The sequence below is a fragment of the Otolemur garnettii genome, unplaced genomic scaffold (assembly GCF_000181295.1).
Source record: "Otolemur garnettii isolate 467f Iridium unplaced genomic scaffold, OtoGar3 scaffold00089, whole genome shotgun sequence".
Taxonomy (NCBI): domain Eukaryota; kingdom Metazoa; phylum Chordata; class Mammalia; order Primates; family Galagidae; genus Otolemur; species Otolemur garnettii.
This window is the reverse complement of record NW_003852484.1, coordinates 5,000,736-5,028,382: the sequence shown is the minus strand read 5'-3', so window position 1 is coordinate 5,028,382 and position 27,647 is coordinate 5,000,736. Positions and strand designations below refer to the sequence as shown.

The following is a 27,647-nucleotide window of genomic DNA, read 5'->3' as shown; positions in this document are numbered from 1 at the left end:
AAAAAAAAAAATACCTGCCCTTCTTGCTTTGCCTGTCCTTCTTGCCTGCTGGGATGGATACCATACAGGTGAGTCCAAGTGCCTGAGTCCTTTTATTATGGACAAAGCAGCCACACCCACCCTTCTCAGAAAACAAAAAGCTAGTACAGGCCCCATGAAGTGAATGAGAGTGACAGCTGCTGCAGAAAAGGTAAGATCTAGATCGTAGCTCTGCTTCTTTCTCTATGAAGTAGAAACAGAGCAAAAGAAGCAAATGTAAGCATGAAGTATCTATATTTTAAAAACAGTTCTGCTCATAATTTAAATTTGCTGTCACACTCCTTGCTCTAGTATGTGTCCTCAGGGTCACCTTCATGGCAGAACTTTAAGAAGAAAGCAAGACAGACTTCAGCTTTGATCTGAATACGAATTTAGGTAGCAATGAGTTTGGTGATGACATTTCTACATCATTTTCCACATTTCAAAGGATAGTGGAAGGATGGACGTTGTCTTTCTGATTAAAGCTGGATCTATTTGACTAAGGTGAATTAAGATGCCTGGAGGTGATATTTCTACAGAAATACATCCCTACTTCTCTTATAAAGTCACATCAAAGTGCAAAGATTTTGAATATTGCTAGAGCAATATTTTTAACATCTCTGGTCTGATTTCTAACTTGGGGTTCTGTGTTTTTTTGCAACTAACTCAGGGCCACCACACCTTTATACAGTCTATCCTGGGGCCAAATTTACTTTCAGAATTATTAAAAAATTGTAGGAGGTTGGCTCGGCGCTCATACTCAGTGGGTAGGGCGCCGGCCACATACACCAAGGCTGGTGGGTTCGAACCTGGCCCAGGCCAGCTAAACAACAATAACAACTGCAACAACAACAACAACAACAAAAAATAGTCAGGCATTGTGATGGGCACCTATAGTCCCAGTTACTTGGAAGGTTGAGGCAAGAGAATCACTTGATCCCAAGAGTTTGAGGTTCCTGTGAGCTGTGACACTGCGGCACTCCAGTGAGGGTGACATGGTGAGACTCTGTCTCAAAAAAAAAAAAAAAATTGGGCCAGGCGTGGTGGCTCACGCCTGTTGTCGCAGCACTGTGGGAGGCTGAGGTGGATGGATCACCTGTGCTCAGAGGTTCAAGACCAGCATGAGCCAGAGTGAGATCCTGTCTCTACCAAAAATTGCTGGGCATTCTGGCAGGCACCTGTAATCCCAGTTACTTGGGAGGCTGAGGCCAGAGAATCACTTAAACCCAGGCACCCAGGGGTTGGCAGAGGTTGCTGTGAGCTAGGTACTCTACTGAAGGACACAAAGTGAGACTCTGTCTCCATAAAAAAATAAATAAATAAAATAAAATAAAAGCAAAAAAAAAAATTGTAGGAGGCATCTCACAAGGTCATTTGTTTCAGGCAGTCCAAATTACAAATCAAAATTAAGGAGCGGGTAGAGAGCCTACAACACAGTAGCAAACTTGTCCAAGTCTGATCACGCTATTATTCCTCCACCTCTGTAGAGAGGCAAACCTGAGGCCGGTATTTCTCAACATGCAGTCTGCAGGTCACCTCCTTCAGAATCCCCTGACCTGCTAGATAAAAATGCAGAATTCTGGGGTTCCACTTCAAAACCAACTAATAAACACTCTGGGGGTGGGCCTTGAGAATAAACTTCTTTAAAAAGGTATTCTAAGTGATTTTTATATCTCCTAATATTCTCAAAGTGAGGTCCTTAGAATAGAAGCATCAGCATCACTGGGGAACTTGTAAAAATTCAGAGTCCTAGGTCCTATCCTAGACCTATTGAAGCAGAAATTCTGAGTGTGGGGACCAGAAATCTGTGTTTTAGCAAGACTTCCAGATGACTCTGACACATGCTAAAATGTGAGAACCACCACCTCAGATGCATAGAGTTAAGCTCACTACAATATTTTATTTTGTTTTTATTTTTTAATTTTTTGAGACAGAGTCTTGCTCTGTTACCCAGGCTAGAGTGCTGTGGCCTCAGCCTAGTTCATAGCAACTTCAAACTCCTGGGCTCAAAAGATCCTCTTGCCTTCGCCTTCTGTGTAGCTAGGACTATAGGCACATGCCACCATCCCTGGTTAATTTTTCTAGTTTTAGTAAAGATAGGGGTCTCACTGTCACTCAAGTTTGTCTCCAACTCTCAAGCTCAAGTGATCCTCCCACTTGAGCTTCCCAGAGTGCTAGGATTTTAGGCATGAGCCAATGTGCCTGGCCTTAAATATGCATGTGAAGTATAGGCTATAAGCCAGGGCAATTCTCTCTCTTTGACAACAAGTTCTCCAGGGCTGCAGTCCCCAACCCAAGGCCATGGACTGGTACTGGTCTGCAGTCTGTGAGGACTGACCCTGTGCAGCAGGAGGTAACCAATGGGTGAGTGAGCAAAGCTTCATCTGTATTTATAACCTCTCCCCATTCAACACTTCCACCATCCATGCAAAACTTGTCTACCACAAAACTAGTCCCTGGTGCCAAGAAGGTTGGGGACCACTGCTCTAGGGCACTAACTTCCAGGAGGGGAAAAGTTAGGGTGTTTAGTGGGCTTGACATGCTTTAGAAAGGATTTATGGTGAGGGAGGATACCTGAGAAAAGTAAAGTCTAAAAAAAAACCCCAAAGGTTTCTCAGAGAACCTCAAGGACACACCTGTAAGGTCCTCCCCAGGGTGACCCAGCCCTTAAGAATTTGTAAAACTTAGCTTCCTGGATCCTTGAAACTAATGCTTGCTGCCTGCTTCCGCTTCTGTAAACCCTGCACATGATTCAACACCTCCAGTGAGAAATAATATGTCAATTGCTTTGTCTGTCTACTTGTGAGTCCAGTAAAAGGACAAACACGGAGCTGATGGGGAGCTCGGCCATTCTGGATTCTAATCTGCTGTGGCTCTGCCAGCTAAAATAAAATTCCTTCTATAATCTTTGGCGAGAGTCAAATGGTTTCAATTCACAGGTCCTGCAATAATGACACTATTCCCAAAGCACTGATTGTTTTCTTCTCTCCACCATGATGGTGTCACCTAAAAAGGGAGATGCTAGCATTTGACCACAAAGTGGTCTCCTTCCATCCCAAGGGCCTTAGTCCCCTGCCCTCTAAGATGCCTAAATTCCCCACAGAAACAGAAGGCCTGGATATTAACTAAAGAAGGATTTGTTTGCTAGCATGTTCTAGCCACAATGCATCTTAAAGTCTTTCCAGAGCTCTATGCACACAAAAAAATGCAACTCCAGCAAGTAGAATTATACACTGATCTTTAGGTTTGATTTTCAGCTACCTGTTGCACAGTTAAAAGTGTCCACCTTAAGTACAGCTATGAGTACTTTATTCACTCTTGGTGATGCAGTCACTTATTAAATAATATTGTTAGAAGCACATTGTGTACTAGGCACCATGTCAAATCCCTCTGTGGGGACCACAGATTTTACTTAATCCCTCTGTGTCAGTTTCATTGTCTGAAAAAGAAGAAAACAATGATACTACCTCTCTTTTACTATTCTAAGGACTGAATGACTTAGTACTTTTAAACAATTTTAACAGGTCTGCAGAATCTGGCCAAAAATAATAATTGTCTGTCAGTAATAAGAATATTAATAAAATAAAAATAGAGATTTGTTGAGTCCTTTCTAGGAAACAAACACTCTACAGAAACTCCTTCCAGAATGGAGTTCATCCCCTAGTATGGACTGTAGTCTGCACTGCCCTTCCAAAATAATTGGAGAAGGTACATTTAACTGGCTCTTGAATAGCCGTAGGTAATGACCTTTCCAAAAACAACAAACTGACAACATCCTCACCATTTCCCATCTCCCAAAAGACACATGAGAAATGTAAAGAAACTTCTTGCTTCATACTTTGCCAGCCTTTCTTCCTCCCTTCAGGGCCAGAGAAACTGAGATCTAGGCTCAGTCAGTGTATTGCTACCATCCCTAGAGAAGTTGTGGTATTTAAGCTACTTCTAGTCTGGGATTAGCTTTAGGCAGGTTCCTGAACTCAAGCCCAGGCAAAATGTCCAAACCCAGGCATTATTCCCAATGAGCAGTGTGCACTGCTTTGCTGTCTCTTTGGTTTCTACCTGTGGCTTGGTACAGGAGACTTACTGTGGTAATAAGGAGGCCTGAAAGTCTTATCAGCAACCCCCCATCGAGGTGGGAAGATGACAAAATCAGCGATGGCCACTCCAGGGCGGAGAGACTTGGCAGTCAACACCGTGAAAATGGATGGGTCCTGTGAAGTTCAAGAGAGACTGAACAAATGAGGCAAGGGAGGTGACTAGACAGTGATACATATTTCATCCACACTTGAAGATGTTTTCAAGAAACAATCTAATTATTGATCCAACAAGGGAAGTTTGGCTTATCATCAAGGTGAAGTAATCACTCATCTGACTTCCTCCTCTTGCTGTACTTGAAGACAAATGAATTAACACCAGCTAAGAGAATTCTGAGCTGCTTTTTCACCCTGATGAGCTTACATTACATGCAACCTAGTACTCCATGGCCCTCAGAACCAATGATGGCTGCCTCTCAACCTCAGATCACGGTGATGAGAGCTGGGATGTGCTGCAGAAGGGATGATCAGAGTAAGGTGGGAATAGAAATAAAACAAGATCCAAGTTTTAGTGTAGATGTGCTTCTCTTTGGGAGAATCACAGGGATTACAGATAGGATCTGTGGTCAAGATAGTCTGAGGACTGACTGGTTCATTGCTTTCCCATACTTGCTTGACTCTCAGGTCTAAAATATGCCATTTACATCACTAGTCTTGGTAGTGGTAGTATAGAGGTGGGGTAGAGTAAGGTTATACTTTTGAAAGAACATCAGACTCTATAGTAGGAAAGACAGAGATCCAATTTAATTGAAATTGGCAATCATGTTTGCTTTCTGATGCCATGCCAGGGTCTTGGGGATTCAAAGATGGTTGAAATCTATTTTCTGGGGTAGATGTAAAGCAGCTATTTCTACCTGAAAGGATTAAGGAAGACTTTGAAAAGGAGGTGATATTTGAGTTAGATCTTGAAGAATGAAGAGGAAGAAGGAAGAAAGAAAGAGAGAAAGAAGGAAGGAAAGAGAGAGAAGGAAAGAAAATGAGGGAGGGATAAGTAGAAGGAGGGATGAAGGAAGGAAGGAAGGAAGGAAGGAAGGGGAAGGAAAGGAAGGGAGAGAGGGAAGGAAAAGGAATTTTAATCACAGAAAGACATCAAAGCATGCAGAGATTTTGTTAAGAAGAGAGAAGGCTAAAGCCCACAGTATGATGACAGAAGGGAGAGGGGCAAGAGGTGGTACTGGAAAATGAGCCCAGGGACAGATGGTGAAGAGCATCAAATACCAGGCTTCAGAGCTCAGGCCTAATCCTAAGCCATGGGAAGCCTGCAAAGGTTTTCTAAAGCAGTGGTGGAATAATCAGATCCAAATTTTGGAAAAATAACTATAGCAGCAGTACAGAAAGTATTGAACCTGTAATAAATTCAAATTTTTAAGAAACTCAACTTTTATCACTGGGAGAGTTAACACATCTTCATCTGTTTCTCTGAAACTATTGAAGAAAAGGTAGTGAGGTGCAAACGAAGCTTTGTCAGTCTGGGGATCTTTTCTCATGCTGTTTTGGGCCTGCTGTCTCACTTTTCTTTTCCTCTTTTGTTTTATTAAGAGTTGCTGCTGTTCAGAGAGGTAGTTTTGTCCCCCCTCAGAGATACGATGAACTGCCTCAGAGTAATCCTTCTGTCTGTGATTCTCTGGCTTCTGTTCTAATTATCCCTCCAGCTTGTGGGTTGAGTTAATCTCTTACAAACCAGGCTGCAAAATGAACTTTCCCCCAGGATCTCAGAACAAGCACTTTATCAAGAATGTGGGGCCTTTGGGGCCTGCACTTTAGACCAGAAACCTATTTGTGGCTTACTGAGTGAAAAATATGACCAAATTCCCACTGTAGAATTTCTCTGGTTTAAATCCAACCACTGAACATGAGCAACGTTGGAAGGGGGCCGTCTGCTCTGTCATTGCCCAAATCAGCCAGGAGTGGAGGCACTGCGGAAGGAAGGCAGCCAGAGCATGCAGGAGAGACTCAAGATTTGTGAGGACAGAGACTTCTCCAAATCCATAAATGCTCTTTTCTCCTCCCTTCATCACTAACATTAGCAGTTGGTTGTTTTTTCAGAATAAGTGATCCACAGAGAAACTAAGCTTTTACCCATCTATGAGAATTACTGTGAATATTCTATAAAGAGTGACGCTGTGTTCGTGGGTGAATGCTGAGTATCTGGCCTGGCTCCCTCACTACCTATGCTATGCTTACTTCATCAAAGGACTAGGGCTTCCAAGGGTAATAATGGAAAAGTTAAATCTGTGAATGTCAAGGGTCTACGGTGAATCCCTTTCACTCAAGAATTGCACTGTCCCCAGGGCCACTTCATGGTTCAGACTTACCGCATGGTCAAAGGCTACCGAGTTGATGACCATGAAGTTCTCCAGGTTATACTTGTAGGGCGTATAATTCCCATGCCAGGCCACAACATTGAATGGGGAGACATCCTAATCACAAAAAGCAAGAAAGGATAATTTTAGCTTCTAATGCTTTTGTAGCTGTGATCCTACAATATGTACCAGGCATAACTCTTCTTTTGATTTGATTCTGGTTTTAATTTACTTATACCATCCTTTGGGAGAAGTATAACCCTTAATCATTTCATGGTTGCTTCACACAACCTCGATTTACCAGCCCCTCACTTAACCACTAATCCTATTTTTCCAGTTCATAAGCTGCAGCTGCCTTCTGATCACATGTGCAAGAAGTGCCTTTTCAACAATTTTTAACTTAGCCATGGATATCAGAAATTCCCAGTCTGGGTTTCCTAGTGCAGAGGGCACCTGCTATGATGGTGCTCCAGGTAATTATAGCCTAGAGAAGCTTCCATTAGCCACTGTGCCTAGGTGGGTGAGTCTAGGAGAGGGGAGCACACCTCTCAGTGTTTCAACCCCAAGGACTTCAGATCTCAGAGCAATCTTAAAGTGATGCTTCTTGGTCCTCTTTTAGGGTAGGAGGGGATCAGTGTTCTGCTCTAGGAAGGTAGTCTCCACTGTAGCCATGTGTCTGTTTAGAACATACAATCCAACTCAGAATGTCCTAAAGGCTTTAATAAAGGGAATACCTATGGAAGAGTGGTTAAGGTTCACTGGCATGACAAGAGCTGTTGAGGTATCTGAGAATGGCAATAATGGGAAGACATTGCCACTCGTAGGCATGTGGAATAAGGAAGGGAAATATTGTTACAGGACTCCAGCAAGAGCTAGAACCGTGAGGAAAGGGGCTGCCCAGTGGTATACTGGTAAATATTTAATAACTGGCTCTCTGGGGAAAAATAGAAAGCTTTGATTTATAGTATTTTCTGATTTCTAGGATGTAAATATTCTCACCATGATGGTTTTTAAGCTATTAATATGACATCATTGAACAAAAATTGGCAAGAATATGTGCATGGCTCCTGCAAGTCAGTGTGAGCCGGCTTCAGGGCACCAGTGGGGCTACCCAGCAGGACCTGACACTATAGCGGATGCAGCTATTGCCAGGAACACAGTCCCAAACAGCAAGAAGGCAGGGGAGAAATACCCTACCCCGTCTTTCCTTCTGCCCTTCAATTTTCTGTGGGTGAACCCATGTAGAAGCTAGCTGGCTAGAGAGCCCGAGTGGTGCAGTCCATACAGACCTGTGCTCTCAGGTTACAGATCATGCCAAAGATGGGAGAATAAGTCAGTGGGGGATCACACAGAATAACCACCACACAGTCCATGTGGAAAGTGGAAACCTTTCTGGAGGAGTTGCTGGCTGCTTCTAGAATGGTGGTTCTCTATCGGTAACATACCTTTGGCAGATACAAAGAGTAAGTCAAATAGAGAAAATAAGGCAAACAAATAATGCTAACCAGAAGAGACCTTTGGGTTCTTTTTATGATATAATTATTTTATTCTAATATATTATATATTCACTACTTAAGTAATATTATATAATAATATATGATAGATTACATATACTTTTTAATTAGTATTTGTGCCTTTGCTTAGGTCCTGAATTTACCAGGCTGGTGGTATAAACCAAGCTCATTAATGGAGTTCTGCTTGTTTTGTATCAACCATTGCTTGTATTTGAAACATGGTAGTGATAGGAGAATATGCATCTTGGCTGATCTGCATATCATTTTCCTTTTCAGACCTATTATGCTGCCTGTATATTGTGTTTTCGAGGCTGTTTCTAGAGACCTACATATTGCCAGGTTTTTCCTTGTCTGGTGAGTGAAAAGAGCACACCCTCTGGAGTCAGACAGATAGGTGTCCGAATGCTGGTTCTGCCACTTTGTACCTTAGTTGTGTGGTAAAGACGAAAAGATATCTGTAAAGTATCTAACACAGTCTTGGCGATCCATAGGTGCCCAATCCATAGGTTCCTTCCCTCCTCTGCATACCAAACCTCTTACTTTACCTGTTTGGCAGCAAAAAGCTTGCCCTGGTACTTATTAATCACAGTGTAGCCTCCTGGTACTTGGCGATCTTCGTACCAGGCAACAGGTATCAAGAAATCACGAGGATTGGCCAAGCCATTGGCTCCTAGAACATAATAACCCAAAAGTCTTTTAGACACCTAGAAATGACAGAGGACAGATGAAGAGCCCACTCTACAAATTGCTTTCATTGCCTAAAGATTTGCTGGATTCTCAGTCTAGTGCCTTTTCAGGAGGATCCAAGGAATGTGATCAGAAAAAATTTACAAAAGTCATTATTATCATCACCAGCATCACCTTCTAAGTTTGTGGACTGACTATGGTTAACAAAACTATTTCTTTTTTTTTTTTTTTTTACTTATTTTTAATATTTTTAAATTTTTTTATTAGATCATAATTGTGTACATTAATTCTATCATAGGATACAGTGTGTTGCTTCCATACACAGTTTGAAAAACTCTCATCCAACTAGAATGATACTGTGGGGATCACGCCTATGAGTTATCCTATTAGGGTACATGTGAATTTGTCTAAAGGTCAAATATAAATGTCTTAACACAACAATTATGAGAAAAACAAAACTATTTCTTATGCAGTAGTCTTGTCACTACAGGTCACGGGGGTGGGGAGAAGGAAAGAAAGACAGACTAGAAAAGAGGAAAGGGGAAGATAGGATAGAATCCTAGACCTTTTCTTTTCAAGGAAACTCTGATGACTCTGGAACTCATCTACAATCCGTTATCTCAGATAGGAAGGGTTATATACTCTTGCCCCAGGCATGTCTCTGTTCCTTAGACAGAACTCAGACTCCAAGTCTGTGAAACCACTTTCCAGCATGAGAAAACTTCTGTCTGCCACTCAGAGGGGAAGTGTTCAGGACTTGTCTGCTTACCTTTGCTTAGGAGCAAGTGTTCCCTCCAGAGAAAGAAAATAAATCAAAAGACCAAATATAAAAAGCATAAGTGCAAAAACATAATTTAACTCTGAGAAGAGAAACCTGGGGAGTGTTTTATCATTTCCAGCTCCTGGGGTTAAAAAAAATAAGCCCCCGGCTGGTTAGTAAATTATATATATGTTCCAGAGGGCACATGTTCCATGGAACCTGGAGGCTCTGCTGACTGCAGAGCAGCAGGAAGCCAGAGCAAAGTGGGAAGAGTGGGCGGTGAGCAGGATGACAGCAGGCCCACCATGGCTCCAGCTGCCTCTGCTGCCTCCCACCTTCCTCTGCATATTTGGATCCCTCAGGGGAGTGACCAGAAGGCACATGCTGGCCTGTCCCTGTTTTGCTCTAAAAAGCTGTTCACAAGGAAGGGAAGAACTGGGAGGTGTGACCAAAGATGAAATCAAGGGCCAATTTTCCCAGTCACTCCATTCGCTTTAAGAGATGTTTTGAGAACACCCCTCCACCCCCAACACCACATCTCCTGCCTCTAGCTTGCCAGAAGGATGGGGACTGAAGGGACCTTTGTTCACTTCTGAATGTTTTAATCTGCCACACAGGGCTGTGGTTCCTAGCTCCTTTGTTGAACTGGGTGATGCACCTTTTTTGATGGTTAGGTATATGGACTTTGTGGAGTGAGCTCAGTAGGAATACGAGGTTCAGAGAGATGAGTTACCCAGTCCTTCTTTCTACAGGAGTACAGCTCTGTCCATTTTTATGGCTTTCCCTGTTTTATTGTCAACGCACAATCCATTAAGGATCTCCCTCCTGTTCACCAAGCTCATTCACATGTGCATGCTTTTGCAAAACTATTCTCTTCTCCTCAACTTTTCATTAAGAATTAGTCAAATCTTATCCCTTCTGTGAAGCTGTTCCTAGTGACTCTGGCCCACAGAGTCAACTTCTATATCCTTTACAGTGTACACTGGACAACCAGAAATCTATTGTATAATGTCTTTATCTCCAATGTTGACGTATTCTGGGGAGATTTCTAATGGGTTGGTTTGGGTCATTTTCGGTTATGCATTTATTTTATGGGAAGATGCTTGGCCTAGAGAAGAAATTGTCCAGAGAGAGGTGAAGTTGGAGTGAGACAGTGAGGGAAGAAGGATGTTTATCTGCATCCTATATTAAGATGAGGCTTAGAGGCTTGCAGTGAAGATTTACCAATGGGTCCCAGGTCAGGTAACTCAAAGTGGATGCCATAGACCTCCAGGATGTAGCCCCTCGTCTCCTCAAAGACATCTATGCTGAACCGCATTCCTTTCTGGAATGGAAAGCAGACAAGAGTGTGCCCTCTCAGCTCCCACCTAGAGCTATGAAGAAGCAACTTCAGAGCCAGTGCCACATGCAAGAACAAATCTCTGGTTGTTGAGTTATGTCTGAGAGATGTCCAGATGAGTTAGAAAGAAACACTCCTAATCACATCTATGACTCAAGTCAATCTTATTCTAATCTCTCATTGGTGCTAGAGATAACAGTATAAAAAAAATGTCCCTCCATTGTCCCCACCACCATCAACGGGAACAGAGCTTTACTCAGCATGTGTATAAATATCTAGGAAAGTGAAGTGACAAATGCTCTTTGCTTTGGTACCGTGTGCTGTATTAAAACAAGACAGGCACCCAAGCCTGCACAACCTGCACATGGAGCCTCCTGCATACTTCAGGCTCCCTCCCTGTTGCCCAGACATGGCAGAGAAATTTTAGAGTTGGAAATAGCAGCAGCTGAAACATCTGATTGCTCCCAAATTAGTGAGAGGCAGGGAGAAGGGGACACATCACCAACCTGAATGACGCAGATTTCATTGGGCTGCACAAGCATCTTGCCAAACTCAGTGTAAATGAGAAGCTTCCCTTTCTGGGGAACTGGAGGAAGAGATGGGGCAGTGATGAGCAATGCTTTCCATATGAGAACCATTTCACGAAGAGGGAAAGCTTAAGGGCTGCATTTAATTTTTCATTCCAAATGAAAAGAGCTTTATTGACTCTCTTGGGGGCGGGGAGCAATGTATCTTTTGACAACTTAATTTCGAAATGACTGCCTTTTTTTCTTTTAGTCTGCAGATAAAGAGCTTGTATATACACAGTTTCGTGAATTAGCCAAAATGGACAGCAGAAATAGGATGGAAAGTCATCCATTTCTCATAGCACCAGTGAAAAGCTGGTATTTGCTTGTCTCATGTCTATATCAAAATGTTGACTCCAAAATACCAATACTAAAAAACCATCAAATAGAATGAGCAGACCAGAACCATCTCTTTTAGATATTACATTTTATATGATCTCATGAAAATCTGAATTTAAATTGCAGTTATGACTGACAGATGGGTTTTTTATGGAATGAGTTTGAAGACAGAATTATTTTAATAAGTTAATCCCATGTTGGTATTAATCTTCATTTCTTTTTAGCTACTTAGATATCCCACATTAGAAAAGCCCAGAAGTTATAGGCAAAGATTGACCAGAAAATAGAATTTCAGTTTTATGGAATACCAGGAATCAGTGGCCTATACACCTCAGTAGATTGTACTAAATAAAGTAAGACAGATTGGAGGATGAAGTAAAATAATTTGCATAAATTAGAAAGGAGCTTATGACTAGGGACCAATTAACAATGAAGGTCTGAAATGAAGAACTCACCAATCAAGAAGTCCCCATCTGAATTGTAAAAGCATCTGAAATGTACAGAGTAATTCCTGTGATTTTCGTTTTCAACACTATTTTGCTAAATTAATTTGTAATACAAATTACTTCTTAGTGTTTACTACGTACCAGACTTGGAGCTGGGTATAAAATGGTGAACAAAATGACTCAGTATCTGTCCTAGCAGAATTTAGAGTCTTGTGGAGAGTCAGCAAGCAATCAAATAATTGCAGAACTGCATCATTGCCCACTGTAATGGCAGTATGAAAATCAATTTCAAGGGAATGAAAGAATAGGGTCTTGATCTATAGGGAAGTCAGCAAAGGCTTCTTCAAAGAAGAGACATATTTGACCTGAGATCTGAAGGGATTATCTAGGGGAGGGTATGAAGAGGGAAGGGAACATTCCAGCCAGAAGGAACAGCGTATGCAAATGCTCTGAGGCAGAAGGGCACATGGCAGGTTGAAAGAGGTGAATGAAAACCAGTGTGGCTCAAGTGGAGAGGGAAAGTGGCCTCATGTGTGTTGTACCCAAAGGGAGATCTCCAGCACTTTGTCATAGAATTGTGTTCTTGGCCCTGATACATGGCTCAGAAAAGTTAAATGGCACACACAAGTCACTCAGCCAGGAAGCTCGGAGCTAGGCTTTGGACACAAAAGGTCTGGTTCCAGAGATAGGGTCTAAAACTGCTGTGATGTTCTGCTTTCCAAAGAAAAGGCATAAATGCCATTTACACATTTTAAGATATTTTTTAAAGCTGATATATAAGCTCCTCTACTTAGAAACTTTAAGCTTACACAAAACTATTAGCCAAAGCCAAAATCTGTTAGCTTAATTTGCCACCAACAGGTGGCCCTAATGGCTGCTCAGGCAATGTGACTGTTTTCAAGAATATCCCAGGGGAACCTTAGTCAGAATATTCTGACTCAAACCTGCTTAGAAATGCTGCTTGAAAATGCCTCTTGAACTATGCCTGCATTCCAGCACCCCATCCTCCTTTTTCTGTTTGCATCATGATGTGACATTCTTGTTTATGTCAAGGGAGTCAAGATGAAAAATGCCTATTTATTTTTATTACCAATAAATATATGTCAACATCGCTCTGAGGAAAAGTCCAATAACAATGACAACAAAAAAACAATGTAGGTGCAAGTGTGACTTCACAAGAGCAAGACCTGGCCTTTACCCTATGGCCAACAGCATGTAGGAGGTGGCATGTTGAGCCACTTACTTGTTCCCCATGGAGGTATTGCAGAGGAAAATGTGGATAGCAAGCCCATGGTTAGACCTGATGTCTCCAGCTCCACATAAGGTGTGCAGGCCCTGGGAAAAACCCACAGAATAGGGAAATGAGAATGTGCCCAACAGGCAGCCCTCCCTCTCTCCCTTAGGGTCACGAGATGAAGTTCTACTAGGGTCCTCCTGTTGAGAGCAGTGGGACATTTGATCCAGGCTGCTTCTGAGGAGCCTGGAATTTACTGAGTTATGCTTGGTTGGGCGTGATTATAACCAGCCACAGCCTAAATCTGGATTGTCTTAATGGCTATATCAGATGAACCTCCAGAACATCAATTCTAAACTGGTATTTATCAGTTTGAGGCTTAAGATCAACCAGAAGGAGAGATGGTGTTAAAGGTAATATTAGGCCATCTAGGAGTCTTGGGGAGGGAGGTTGCAGCATTGGGGACAAGTTAGTGGCCCTCAGGTGTACCCCACCATGTACATAGCCCTCTGCTTATGAATAGGGTCAGCCTAACTCTCCCGGACAGGGCAGAGGAATGCATTCTGAGTGACTGTCATTCTCTCTGCCGTGTGCCCAGATGACACATGGGCTTTCTCAAAACATTGCTCAGTCTCAAACCTGCAGATGGAGAGTCCACTAAAAAGGAGCCCTGCTCTTCCAGATAACCATAATTCACGGGGAGGGGTATTTTTTTTCTGTATTTTAACTCAATTTGTAAGTTTGGGGTCTATTTAAGTGAGTCTACACAGGATTTGGAGCACTTAATAAAGATAAGAATTACAAGAATTCTAAGTTGATTCAAACAATCTGACCTACGGCTGGGCATGAAGACTCCATAAGTCAGCCTGAGCTGCAGCTGGTCTGCAGAACCCTCCACTGGTCTCTCTGGGCTCTACCTTCTCAGTGCCTCTCTCTCCTGTCCCCAACATACTCCTTGCTCAGAGCATAGTTATTCCAATAACCCACCTATAACTACCCAATAGAGCTTCTAATCAGCATTGTTCTAACTAGAGCTGCCCCCTTCACTGATACCATTCCAGCCCAGACATCCATTTTAGGAGACACATGAACTTGGATAAGAGAAATGTTATATATTTTTTTCACTAACACCTGAGTGAGATTTATCATATTCAATTAATATGAATATAGACAAACAACCACAGCAGTATTAGAAGTGTTTGTACCCTTTTCAATGATAGAAATCATGAATATTTTTATATAACATTATAGTTATTATACCATATAGGTATCTCTAAATAATTTATACTTATTATATTTTTTAGTTAGGGCTTATGATTTAGTACCTTCACAAGGAAGCATATTTGTGACAATAAACCAAATTTATTTTAAAATTATTTTTATTTTAATATAATTAGCTTATTTGTAATTTTATATAATTTATTTTTCACGATTTAAAACACAGCCATCACCAGCTTCTCAAAGGGATCCCTGGAGCAAAAAGGTTAAGAGCCCCTGTTCTAGCCAAAAGCAAAGGAGCTTGAGGTAGGAAAATGTTCAATTTCCATTGGCCTTTCTGAGATGTAAATAGCTCACAAGTGCCTTTGGTGTCCATACGTAAGACGCCCCTTGGTTGGCCCACAAAGCTTATGCAGGTGGTTTTTATCTCTGCTGCCTTTTTAGAAGCCCGCTTCTGCTTGATATTCAGCTTGCAAATGGCTGGGTCACTCACCGTGGATGAGAGGAGGGCAGTGGGAATGTGGGTACTACTGACTTACACTCACGAAGTCCACTTTCTCCTGAGGTGCTTTTGGAATCTCAAATGGTTTCCATCTCAACTGGGGAAAAAAAAATACACGTACAGGAAAATTATTTCACAAGGGGAAACCATAGACTTGCTAAATAAATAGCATCAATTACATAGAGGAAAAAGGACAGCTGCTCCTTCTGCGAGGCTCTGACTACTTGTGATTTTTGTTATTGTAAAATTAATGATTATCCATTAGTTTATTAAGGAAGCTCTGTTGGTGTGTGTGTTGTATGTACGTTATACGTGCATTTGTGTTGTATGTCATGTGTGCATGTTTAAAATTATAGGAAGATAAACTGTCTTTGTTTCTTAGCACTTTAACTTATAAAGATCAAAAAAACCGTTGCTTCCGTTTTCAGAAGCTATTTGTTTCTTTTAACATTTTGCTCAGGCACTTCAGTGAGTTTTGACTGATGCCGCTTTTCATGCTATTTATAATCAGCTCCCTTTCCTGGCATGCCAGCCTCTCTGTGTGGGCTCCTGACACTGCAGGGAGAGGTTCTACTTCTACTTTCAGCCCTTGGAGTTTTAAATTATTTCTTTAAGACAAAGAAAAAGCACCCTGCTGAGATAGGATTTGGTAAATGCAGTCCTGCGTTTAGTTTCTTCACCAAAACCTACGTTTGTCCCCAGGCCTCCTGACGATTCAGTTTAAATCACAACAATCTTTAATTTAATAATGAAATGATCTAAGGAAGTGGGGAGAGAAATCAGCAGGTATAGACCCTACTTAAAATGTCAGACCGGCACTCTTTAATCAACGCAGGCCTGCCGCAGCCAGGCTGGCAGCTGATAAACCCAGTGCCACACCTCCTGGCGTGATCAGTACCCCAAGGACTGGCTCTCCTGGCTGCAGTGCCTAGACAAGGTGGGCTAGGCACAGCCTCCATCAGGTCACAGGGCTCAGCTCATTCTGTGTTCCCCAGATGGGAAAGGAAGCAGCAAGAGGAAAAGGCAGCACTGGGGGAATTCTGTCTCTGACAAACACAGGCAGCAGCCTTCCTTTCTTAAAAGCAAAGCAGGATGATCACATTCTGAGACTATTTAAAAAGGATATAAAATGTTGATGTGGAAAACAGTATTGAAATCAGAAAGAAGGAAACACTTTAGGATTAACTCTATTGAGGTTGGTTTCTACTGGAGTTGGAGGGGTGGGGACATGAAAGCAAGGATTTAAGAAAGGGTTTCTCGACTTTGGCACTATTGACATTTTGTACTGAGTAGTTCTTTGCTGTGGGGGCGTCCTGTGCATTGTGGGTTTAGCAGCATCTCCAGCCTCTATCTACTAGATGCCAGTAGCACTCCCTCAAGCTGTAACCACCAAAAATGACTCCAAGTGCCAAATGTCACTTGAGGGAAAAATTTCCCCCGGAGAAGAACCACTGACCTAGGAGGTTATCTCTTGACTTGAGGAAGTTCACAGCTGGGCACTGTTGGGTTTTTGAGGGGAGGTTCTGGTCTGCTACTGACCATTACCTGCCCCTTCCTTCTATGGTAGCACTGCAGAGTTTGTATAGCCAGGAAGATTGTCTGGAAGATAATCCAACCTAGAATCTTAGTTTCAGAAAGAATCATCATTCTAGATTTCCCAAGGGAAGAGATTTAACTTCCATTATATCAGTGGTTGTCTGGGAAACCTTCTAGCTTCATCCAGAAATTCTCAACGCTGGGGAATCACATGGAGAGACCAAGAGCAAATTAAATCAGAATCTGTGAAGGTGGGGCCCATGCATAAGCATTTTATAAAAACTCTTCAAATGTGCAGCTAGGGGTTAAGAACCAGCACATCCCAACCCAGAGATTTTGTGTTTCTTGTATTGCTAAACTTTGCAAACATCATGCTCAGAAAAGCCTATCCAGTCACACTCAACCAACCAACAAATCAACCAACTAAATTGTGGCATATTGGGTCAGATGTGGCAATGATAATGCCAGTTACTAAATAGCAAGGATGACTTGACAAGCCTAAGGATTTATAAATTCAAGGAAAAAAATAAAGCAAGAAAAGCGAGAAGAAATAAAAAAGGGAAAGAGGGAGGAGGGGAAGAGAGAAGCAGAGAGAGAAAGAGAGAAAAATCCCAGTGTCCCAGTAGGAAGGGATTTACTGTTGGTTTGCTGCACTTAGCAATATCTTTGTACATCTGCCTAAAGTTAAAATACCTGTATATGTGGAAATAAGAGTCTGGTCCCCAGAGAAGAGGTTTGTTTTCTGTGAATGGGAAAGACTGAACAAGAGAAGCTGATGGTGACTAGGTCTGCTGGTCATTTTCAAAGTCTTCTGTAGCATGTCAGCCCTCAAATCATGAGAAGAGAGAAAGAGCCTGAAGTGGCAGATGAGAAAGGCAACTGCGTGATGATGTAGGGAGCACACCTTCAGTAGGGCCCACAACCCAGAGGAAGCGATGGCCTTGATGTAACTTCTCTAAAGCAACAATTAATTCCCATCAAATGACAGAGATGATGTAGGAAGAGGAGTCGTTTATCTGTTGGAACTGATATCAGAAGATTATTCACAGTTTATATTTGGGTCATGCAGGGCCTATATGATGAAGCAGTGGTTCTCAACCTTCCTAATGCCGTGACCCTTTAATACATTGCTAACAATAACAATAATTTTATGGTTGGGGGGGTCACCACAATATGAGAAACTGTATTAAAGGATCGTGGCATTAGGAAGGTTGAGAACCACTGTGTTGAAGGATAAAAAAGACCCCAAGGTGGTTCTGATAAGCCCAGCACCCACAGGGAAAAGCCAGCGCTTGGTCTTTGGGCAAGAGATTTTCGTCAGGAGTTCTGATGTGATATTTTGGTAATCATGAGGAGAGAGATTTGAGGAGAGAATGAGTAGGAAGAGTCCACAGAGTGCAGTGTAGAAACATCTTACTAAAGCCAGATGCTCAGCTTCTTTGCAGGCTAGAGAGCAGTAACCCTCTGATCCAAGGCCAGATCAAGAGAGAAGTGCATTGGGCTGTGCCAAAAGACTTAGTTTCTGCCTCTGCCTCTTGTTACCATTTACTCTGTGGCCTCAGACATTTTTTTTTTTTTTTACATGTAACAATGAGGTGCTGGTTAGAACTCTAATTCCATAATTCTCTGCAGAGAAGAGCTTCTGAAAAAAGTAAACTAGTAAAGGATGTTTGTTAAATGATTTAGTCCTTGCAATGGACTAAATAGTATGCTCACCTCATAGTCGTATTTTGAAGCTCAACCTCCATGTGACTGTCTTTAGGGACAGGGCCTTTAGGAGGGAATTAAAGTTAAATGAGGTCATAGTGTGGAACTCTAAGCTGTTAAATTTGGTGGTCTTACAAGAGGAAGAGATCTCACTCTCTCTCAACAAGTACTCAGAGGAAAAGCCATACATAGTGAGAAGGCAGCTGTCTGTAAGCCAAAGAAGAGCCCTCACCAGACATCAACCCTGCTGATGCTTTGAACTGGGACTTCCAAATTTCTGTTTTTTAAGCTACCCAGACCATGTATTTTGTTATGGCAGTGATAGGACTCCTATCATCCTATAACTTTCTTAACAACTTATTTTATTCATATTGTATATTATTGCTAAATAGTTCCCCTATACAAGATTTATTTATTAAAACATTTCTAAAACAATGAAACCATTTTTAATGTCCAATCCGATGTTTTTGACTATAGTAGGCATCAATAAATATTACATTTTATTATATTCAACAATATCATTTTTGAATGATTGAATGGATGAATGAATTTAAGGCACAGAGAACATTGCTAATATATCAAAGAACATAAGACTAAAGCAAATTTGTGAGATTTTTGGAAGGCAAAACAACTTTCAAGCAATGGCTAGAAAACTGTCAAATGTTTCTAAAAGTCTAAAGATTATTTCCAAAATATAAGTCAGTTCTTTATACATGTGCCAAAGCATCACTTCTAGATAATTTTTTGATTTTCTGTTCTGCCAACTATTGAGAGTGGGGTGAAGTTTCCAACTATGTGTGTACTATGGATTTGTCTATTTCTTCCTTTAGTTCTATCATTGATCCACATATTTTATAGTTGTATTCTGCAAATATATTGGAAAATAAATTTTTACTTAACAAAAATGAGGTGGTAAAAAATAATTTGAAAAGCATCTTCAATGGTGTCCAAATTTAGATTTCAAAATTCTTGAAGATTTTTAAGAGTATTTAAGGAAGACAGAGAATTGGTGACAACATTTAATGATCAAAATTCAAAATTTATGCTCGGAGATGAAAAGGAAATAGAGAATTGACCACAGTGTTTCCAGAGTCAGAACACTAACAGTTCGCCCTTTATCCCTTTCAACACCGGGAATGTATGATGTACTGAGATTCTCTCCAAAACTTCCATGAATTCAACTACATTGGGTGGATTGGATGCTGTCAACAGTGTTGGCCGAGGAGAGGTAGACATAGCACTAGAAGTTGGTAGCACCTATCCAAGAATTTTGAAGTAACTTATAGGTGAAATGGTGATCACAAGGTATAAGCAATTGTTAGCAGCAGCTATGGCCTGGAGAGACCCAGGATACTTGGAGTAGTGAGTTTCATCCAGACTAGGAAAGATAAGGGTGAACACAATGAAACAATGGCTCATTGAATTCTTCAGAATATCTAGCCTTTTGAGAAAAAAAGGTAGCATGAGTTGTGTGGGAGGAAAATCAGGCTTTTACTGATTCGAGTTCTTTGAGGTAACAAGCAAGAGCACAGGGAAGAAGGATCCAATTCACTGTAATTTATTTACAGGTGAGCCATCGAGGACAGAAACCTAGATTCCCATTTGCCCCAAGGGCTTTCTTTTAATAGACCAATGTTGACCATTACCACTTCTTTTTTTAGAAGTGAGAGAAACTGATGTTTTTCTCTACCAAGAACTGATGCCAACACTCCCCTCACCCCTTTTATTAATTATACTCTGAACCCTGTAATCTGCTTCCCAAACTATTCCTGATCTTGGCTTCTGATCCCAAGCTTTGCCTCCTTTTAATGTTCTTGTACTTGGTCTTCAAATCTGACCCTTATTTACTGCTTGTCCACTGCTGAGTCACCCTGGCCCAGTCCGACTCCTGGGACACTAACCTTCCTGAGGTCCTTCAGGGTCAACATTCTTGTCCAGTCCCCTTATATTAATTCATCCAAACAATATTTGTTGAACCTCTCCGTGTGTCAGATTTTATGCGAGGTGCTGGAGGTGATATGACATTGTCTTTTCCCTCAGGGAATGCTGAAAATGTGAATGCTTCTTAATAGGAAAACAAGGAAATGAATAAATGGAAATGACTTCAGAAGAGAAATGTAAACAGTAATGTTCCCTTAGGAATAAGTCCTGGCACAGGGCCTCTTTAACATTCTTATACATGGAAAATAAGAGATACAAGCAATGAAATCATCTGGTTTGCAGACAGCTTCAATATCTTTCCAAGGAGCGAAATGTAAGTTGATAGAGATGTACTGTAAAAATAGCTAGTAAGCTGTCCAAAAGGGCTGAACAGGGCGATGTGCACTGCAGTGTTGGCAAATGCCAGGGAATGCATTTAGGGGAATGCAGTCTAGACTATTTATAGGATAATGGGATCTGAGCTACCAGGGAGTAAATTCAACAAATACTTGGGATTTTACTAATTGGAAGAAGGCAAGTGCTGGCTGTTGCAGATCAGGTGAAGATGATGGAGACGTAGATCTTCCTCTCAAATACTCTGAGAAATACTGAAAGCTTTCAGTGAAGAAATGTTATTTACAATGAGTCTTATCAGATCTAAGGAGCTCTGCTAAGAAAACAAAACAATATAATTAGTCTTAAATTATGGGTGGGATTTGGATGAATGAATATTTGTGAGGGAAGAAGAGGAAATTCTAGGTAAAAGAGCATAAAGTACCATGGCAGGAGAACGGAAGGTGTTGTGTTGTCCTTGAATGGTGACATTTCCAGTGTGACTTGTAGGCAGAGGACATGAGGATTTGAAAGCCCATCGTAGTGAATTAGGGCTCTTGATCTTCTGTCTTGGGAACTTGCACTGGATTGGCCAGGCAGTGGAAGGGAGGGAGAGGCGATGGTGGGATTTGAAGATTTTTGAGATGATAATTTAGCAAACTGAGTCCAGCAGCAGGGTTTGGGTTAGGGAGATGAAGACACATGGACCAGTTATAATAGTCCAGGTAAGAAGAAAAGAGTTCTGAACCAGGTGGAGTTAAGAAAAGGAAGAAGAGAACCAGAGTGATCTTAGGAGGAAACATTACAGCAGCATTTCTGAAAGTGTGATCCAGTGCCAGCCTGCATGGAACATCTGGAGTGACCCTTGAGCACTCCCTCTAACCTACTGAATTAGAATCTTGGGGAAGTGAAGCTGGGGAATCTACATTTTCAACAAGTCCTCTGGTAACATAATAATTTAGTGCATCACCATTCTATGGACTTAGCACTGAATTAAATATAGAAGGAAAAGGATAAGTTCTCCAAGATCATGCTAAGGGATCAAGCCAGAGTGTATTTAAAAAAAAATGATTAGGTCAGTAATAGGCCTAGAAAAGCAACAGGGAGAAAATAGTTTGGATAAGACTATGGTGGCTTCAGTATGAACCAGCTGAGTTGGGATACTTTCATGGTAACACCCAATGGAGTTTTTGTTTGTTTGTTTTTTGTTTGTTTTGTTTTTGGCCAAGGCTGGGTTTGAACCTGCCACTTCCAGCATATGGAGCCAGTGCCCTACTCCTTTGAGCCACAGGCACAGCCATTAGGCCCCCTAATGGAGGTTTTAAGGGAGTGATTATTAAGACATTGAGAGAAGCAACAATGTCATGAGAATGCATGGGAATATTTGTTAGATTAAAGAAAGTTAAATCGGAAAGATGCAGAAGATGGTTGGAGGGAGATAAAATGGTTGAGTGTAAGTGAGGTTACCACAATGAAGGGAGCCTTAAAATGGCTTCCAAACCCCAGGGCAGTGGGCCTGACTTACAGCAATGTGGCCTCTGAGCTTATACCAGGTGTAGGACTGGAGGTATCTTGGATGAAACTAGTCCTCTACAATCTTCCCTGCTGAGGTGTGTGTATATGTGTGTTTTGGGGAGGGGAGGAGGTAGGAAACAGGGAGGGAGAAGCAAAGTGGCCTAGGAAAATTCTCTGTTGCTCAAGGAGTTCCTCCTCTTGGTTTATCTAAACTGGGTATTTCTTATCAATGACAGCAATCTTTTCATCTCTAAGGCAAAGAGAATCCAACAAAAGTGAGAATCGCTAGCTGATATTAGATAGGAAAGGAAAGTATCTTTGGCTGCATTGTGTTCCTCCTCTAAATTCATGTGTTGAAGTCTTAACCACCAGTACTTTAGAATGTGTCTGTACCTGGAGATGAAATCTTCAGCTTTGAGATATTTTTTACTTGCTCCAAATTATACTGGTTGAGACCAAAAAGCAATATCCTCAGTAGAGTCTTAACTGTGTCAAGACTTTGACTTTCCCATAATCAAAAGGTTAGGAATACGGTAATAAGAAAAGTACTTTTTATTTTATTTTATTTATTTTTTTAGTTATTTATTTTTTTGAGACAGTCTTACTGTGTCACCCTCAGTAGAGTGCTGTGGCGTCATAGCTCACAGCAACCTCAAACTCTTGGGCTTAAGCTAGTTTCTTGCCTCAGCCTCCTAGCTGGGACTACAGACATGTTACATGCCTGGCTATTTTTGTTGTTGTTGTTATTGTTGTTTAGCAGGCCTGCTCCAGGTTCAAACCTATCAGCCCCAGTGCATGTGGCTGGCACCCTAACCACTGAGCTATGGGTGCCAAAGGCCCTCTAAAGAGAAATGCTGATTCATGAATACTGGTTAAAATCTTTTAAATCATGGTTAAATTGGATGCTGAGTTGTTCATTAAATTCTGAGGCTTCAGAAATTAGGAGAAGATACATGATAAAATTAGGAATACTTCTTATGTGAGCTTAATGAATTGAACTTGCTTATGTCCACGGGCTGCATTTAAATACATTCAGAAAAGTTTGCATTAATTCTTGGATGATTAATTAAATACACACTAAAGACAATTAAGGTTTTGGAGGAGATAGTCCCCAGTCTCCTGGGAGGAGATGACAGTGATGATAGCATATTTCATGATGCTGTCTTTGGGACTGAATGTAAGGTTGGAGGAAATATGAGGCAATTTTCAGGTCTTCAAATTCCCAGAGATGACTAAAGTGGATAGTTGGCAAAGCTGATGAAATATTGGATTTAGTCTGTGACAGGTGAAGATATACCTATCATACAGGCTTCAGCAGGGAAGGACTGTCAGCTAGATATCTAAATATAATTTTCTCAGCCTTTCTTGATGAGAGTCTGGAGTACATATTTGGAAGAGGTTATGAGGGGGAAAGTGATGAATGCAGAATGCTGTGGTTAATTAATGAAGCATAAAATTGGAAAGAGATATTAACTTGTCAAGAAGGTGTAAATGAAAAGACAAAAGGATAGATTTTGCGAGAACAGCCAGGGAGTGTGTGTCAGGGCAAGGGAAGCAGTTGGCAGGTGACACCGGTCACAGGTCAGGAGGATGACAAACTTCTACCTTTATGGAGCTGGTGTTCACAGAGGCACTACTGAGTTCTGAAGCACATCTCTTCCAGTGTACGTGGCATAAAGTTTCAAATAAGCAGGATGCATGTTGGAAAAGAAATTCATTTGGTGGCTTCCACACGGAATTCAAAACAAGCGAATGGTAATCAAGTTCAAGGATAAATGAAAAGCAAGGTTAGAATGAGAAACACGGGAAGGGGAGTTAACAAATATGGATCCAGGGTCTACTTGAAAGCAAGCAGAAACTTCTAACAGAGCTATTCTGATGCTTCTGTATAACTCAAGCTATTTAATCTGGTTGCCTCAATTTTTCTGGTCAAAATGTTCGTTAACTATTTGTAAAATAAAGAATGAATATGTATAGTATTTTATTTATTTATTTGGCAGAGTCTCACTCTGCTGCTCAGGCTAGAATGCCGTGGTGCCAGTCTTGTTCGCAGCAACCTCAGATTCCTGGGCTCAAGTGATCTTCCTGCCTCAGCCTCCCAAATAGCTGGGACTACAGCTGCCTGTCATAACACTGGCCCATTTTTCTATTTTTAGTAGAGATAGGATCTCACTCTTTCTCCATCTGGTCTTGAACTCCTGAGCTCAATGGAGCCTCCTGACTTGGCCTCCCAGAGGGCTAGGATTACAGGCATAAGTCACTGCACCCAGACTTTATTTTATTTTTAAGGCAAGGTCCAGCTCTGTTGCCTAAGCTAAAGTACAGTGGCGCCATTATACCACGGAAACTTCAAACTCTTGGCTCAAGCCATCCTCTTGCCTTGGCTTCCAGAGTAGTTGAGACCATAAATTTGCACCACCACTCTTGGCTAATTTCTCAGCTGGCCTTATTCAATCCCCCTACCTTGGACTTCCAAAGTACTGGACTTACAGGTACCTGGCCCAACATGAATAATTTATATACTTTACTCTCACCTATAATGGAAGACTTCCACTTTCTACTTTATTAATTTCTATATCATTTGCATTTTTGTAAATATATGTTCCTTGTATAATAAGACAAAACATTTCCCTTAAAGGTCATGCCTATAATTCTAGCACTCCATGAAGCCAAGATGAGAGGATTGCTTCAGGTCAGGAGTTTGAGACCAGCGTGAGAATGAGTGAGGACCCTCAATCTCTAAAAAAAAAAGAAAGGAATATTAGCCAAGTGTCATGTTGTGTACCTGCATTTATAGCTACTTGGGAGGCTGAGGCAGGAGGATCATTTGAGCCCAGGAGCTGGAGGTTGCAGTGAGGTATGAGGATCCCACTGTACTCTAGCCGGGGCAACAGAGTCAGATTCTGCCTCCACCTCTCAAAAAGGCAGAACTAGAAAAATTCTATTAGAACAAGGTTAAGCTTCCATGAATATGCCACCTGTACCCCTAAATAATCCTTATGAAGGGGTATATTCATGTTAAATAAAATGTAGCAATAGTGCTCATGAAATTAATGATACATAATAAAAAGATATCACTGAGCATATATTACATCACACTCACAGTAGAGTCCCTTCACACATTTTCCTTAAAGGTCAGCTTTTAAACCTAATCCTCCATCCCAAATAAAAATATATAAGGAAGTATGCCTCCACTATTGCCCACACAACCACAAGCAAGTCTAAGAAGTTGTATTAAGGTTCAGAGCTTAGACATGTGTTGTGAACACATGAGCAGTCAGGGGCTTTCTGACTCCCTAACCTGCCCCATTAACCACTAGCGATGTCATTGTAATGTGAAGGGCACATGATTGAAATTCCCAAAATCTGTATATAGACTTTCCTTGTAACTTTTCATTTAGTCAAACAGCCAGTAATTTTCAACCGGGGTGCTATAGCACACTGGTGTGCTGTGAGGGGAACTTAGATGTGTCTCAAAAATTTTTAAAGATCATTAATTAAATTATTTTCAAAAGGAGTTCAAAGCACGGTTAAGCATATCCTTTTTTTCACTCATTTTTTTTTTTTATCTACATGATTTAAGTGTGCCAGGAAATAAAAAAGTTGAAAAGCACTGAAGTTCAATGGTTCTTAGATTTCATATGCGTAATTACCATGAGGATAGCACACACAAAACCATGTATCTTGTTGTTTATGCATGGTTTAAGGAATTTTCAGAGATAATTTTGTGTTTATTTGCTGATTTTATAGCCACCCTGGTTTTTTGTTTGTTGGTTTTTATAATATGAGACTTGTCTCTATTTGAAAGAATTGTCAGAAACAGAATTGAGGATGTGCTGTGCCACCTTAAGAAAAGAATTAGAAAGGTTACTGTGGTCCAATAGTTTCTCCACCTTCAAAACTAGCAGCTAGCAGATAGGAAATGTTTAACTGGCATTTAGCCTGACAGGAATCCTACAAACTTAAGTATTCATTTTTAATGAGAGATAGAGTTCTGTTATCAAACAGTCAGGTCTTTTTATTAATAAAAACAAACAAGTATGGCTGTTACAACTTTCAGAGAGAAATTAGAGATTTTGAGGTGTGACCCATTTAACAGTCAAGACTTTATGACCCTTTAAGAGATGGAGTGAGGAGGTAAATGATTAAATGGCTCAGTGAAGGTAGTCTGCCAGGTGCTTCCTAACCTGAATGTGAGGGAGAAGGTGAAAAACTAGGATGGAATTAGGAGCCCAGGGGAAACTCAAGAGTGCTGTGAAATCAAGGTCCCCAGGTTGATTGTGCAAGTTGTGACCGACACAAGGAGGGATGGGGGCAGGGGCTGAAAGTCTGGCCTTGTGTCCCCTTAAGAGTGAAGATCGAGTCTAAGGGGTGGATGGTTAAAAACAGGAGCTGCCTTTTCCCAATATGCTCAAAGGCAATCTATAGGTCAGCGAGAGACCTTGGCTTTCACCCAAGTTTAAGGGTTAATTATTTAGCAAACTATCTCAGTTTCAAAATTGTCTGTAAGGTTGATAATACAATAGTTGACCACCTCCCTACACTGACCACCTCCTTAAGTTGACCTGATTTTCATAACCTGGACATGTACTACACATCTGTATCAGTACAGTAGACCTAGTTCCTTATGGTGACCACCTCCACATGTTGACCTGCTTGTTACGGTTCCTGGGATAGTCAACTTACAGAGGTTCTATTATATTTTAAATGTTAATTCATGTTTTTTCACCCTAAATACCTCCTTTTCTGTCCTTGTAGGAGAGGGGTGGGTAGCATTCAAGCAGGTACTTAATTATCTGAGATTTCCTTAATTAAGGGAAGAGATAGAACTGGGCAGGAAACCAAAGGTGACTATGAATTATTCTGGGTTTTGGTTTTACCAAGTCTAAGCATTTAGGAGAGGGAAATTTGCAGGTGTAGACAAAATGTCTTGGCAACAAAGAGGAAACAGAAAATTTCCTTGGGCTGTGAGGAGGTGAGAGGGGAGAAAGACAGAGAGAGACAGACAGGCAGATGAGGGCTAAAGAAAAAAACATAATGTAGAATGAATAAACACATTTCCCTAAATATGAATTCTGAGATTTACATGTACTGCCACTTCCTTTAAGTGAATATGTCAAAATGGCTGTATCAGAATCGTGGTTCCTTTTTTTTTTTAAAGAACCATGGTTCTTGCTTACCACTTACTGGGTACTGTGCAAAGTATGTTCACACCTGTTCTCTCCTGTAATCTGCACAATGGCACTGCAGGGCAGATGTTATTATCATCCCATTTTACAGCTGAAACATCATGGCCCAAGGACACCTCTGGCAAGTAGAGGGCAGAGATCCAAACTTAGGTCTTGTTTTCTTCCTGTGCTGTAAACCAGTTATCAGGGACATACACCTAAACTCAGGAACAAAGGCTGGGGTTCTCAGAAAGTTAAAAAGGAAGAGCTTAGTCCCTTATAACATTGGGTCTGTCTCTTTGGTGCAAGCGGAGTATATAAGGAATACTAATATCCAGAGGAAAAGTCCACTCATCACTAGACCAAAAAGAAGAAAGTCTTAGGCAAAGAATAGAAGTTTCTAGGTCTGAAGAGAATGTAACAACAACTTGTCACCACAATAGACTAT

General features: G+C 41.2%; 1 protein-coding gene across 1 annotated transcript in view; it reads right to left on the bottom strand.

The window, feature by feature from the left end:
- Nucleotides 1-27,647, bottom strand: part of HGD (homogentisate 1,2-dioxygenase) — a 45,207-nt gene that overhangs the window by 5,486 nt on the left and 12,074 nt on the right. The window contains exons 5-12 of the mRNA XM_003795088.3: nucleotides 15,058-15,117; nucleotides 13,310-13,401; nucleotides 12,076-12,110; nucleotides 11,222-11,301; nucleotides 10,601-10,700; nucleotides 8,475-8,599; nucleotides 6,428-6,532; nucleotides 4,103-4,229 (exon numbers count right to left, since the gene is read on the bottom strand). Of these exons, the coding sequence (XP_003795136.1) occupies nucleotides 4,103-4,229; nucleotides 6,428-6,532; nucleotides 8,475-8,599; nucleotides 10,601-10,700; nucleotides 11,222-11,301; nucleotides 12,076-12,110; nucleotides 13,310-13,401; nucleotides 15,058-15,117 (724 nt within the window). The remainder of the gene's footprint in view (nucleotides 1-4,102; nucleotides 4,230-6,427; nucleotides 6,533-8,474; nucleotides 8,600-10,600; nucleotides 10,701-11,221; nucleotides 11,302-12,075; nucleotides 12,111-13,309; nucleotides 13,402-15,057; nucleotides 15,118-27,647) is intronic.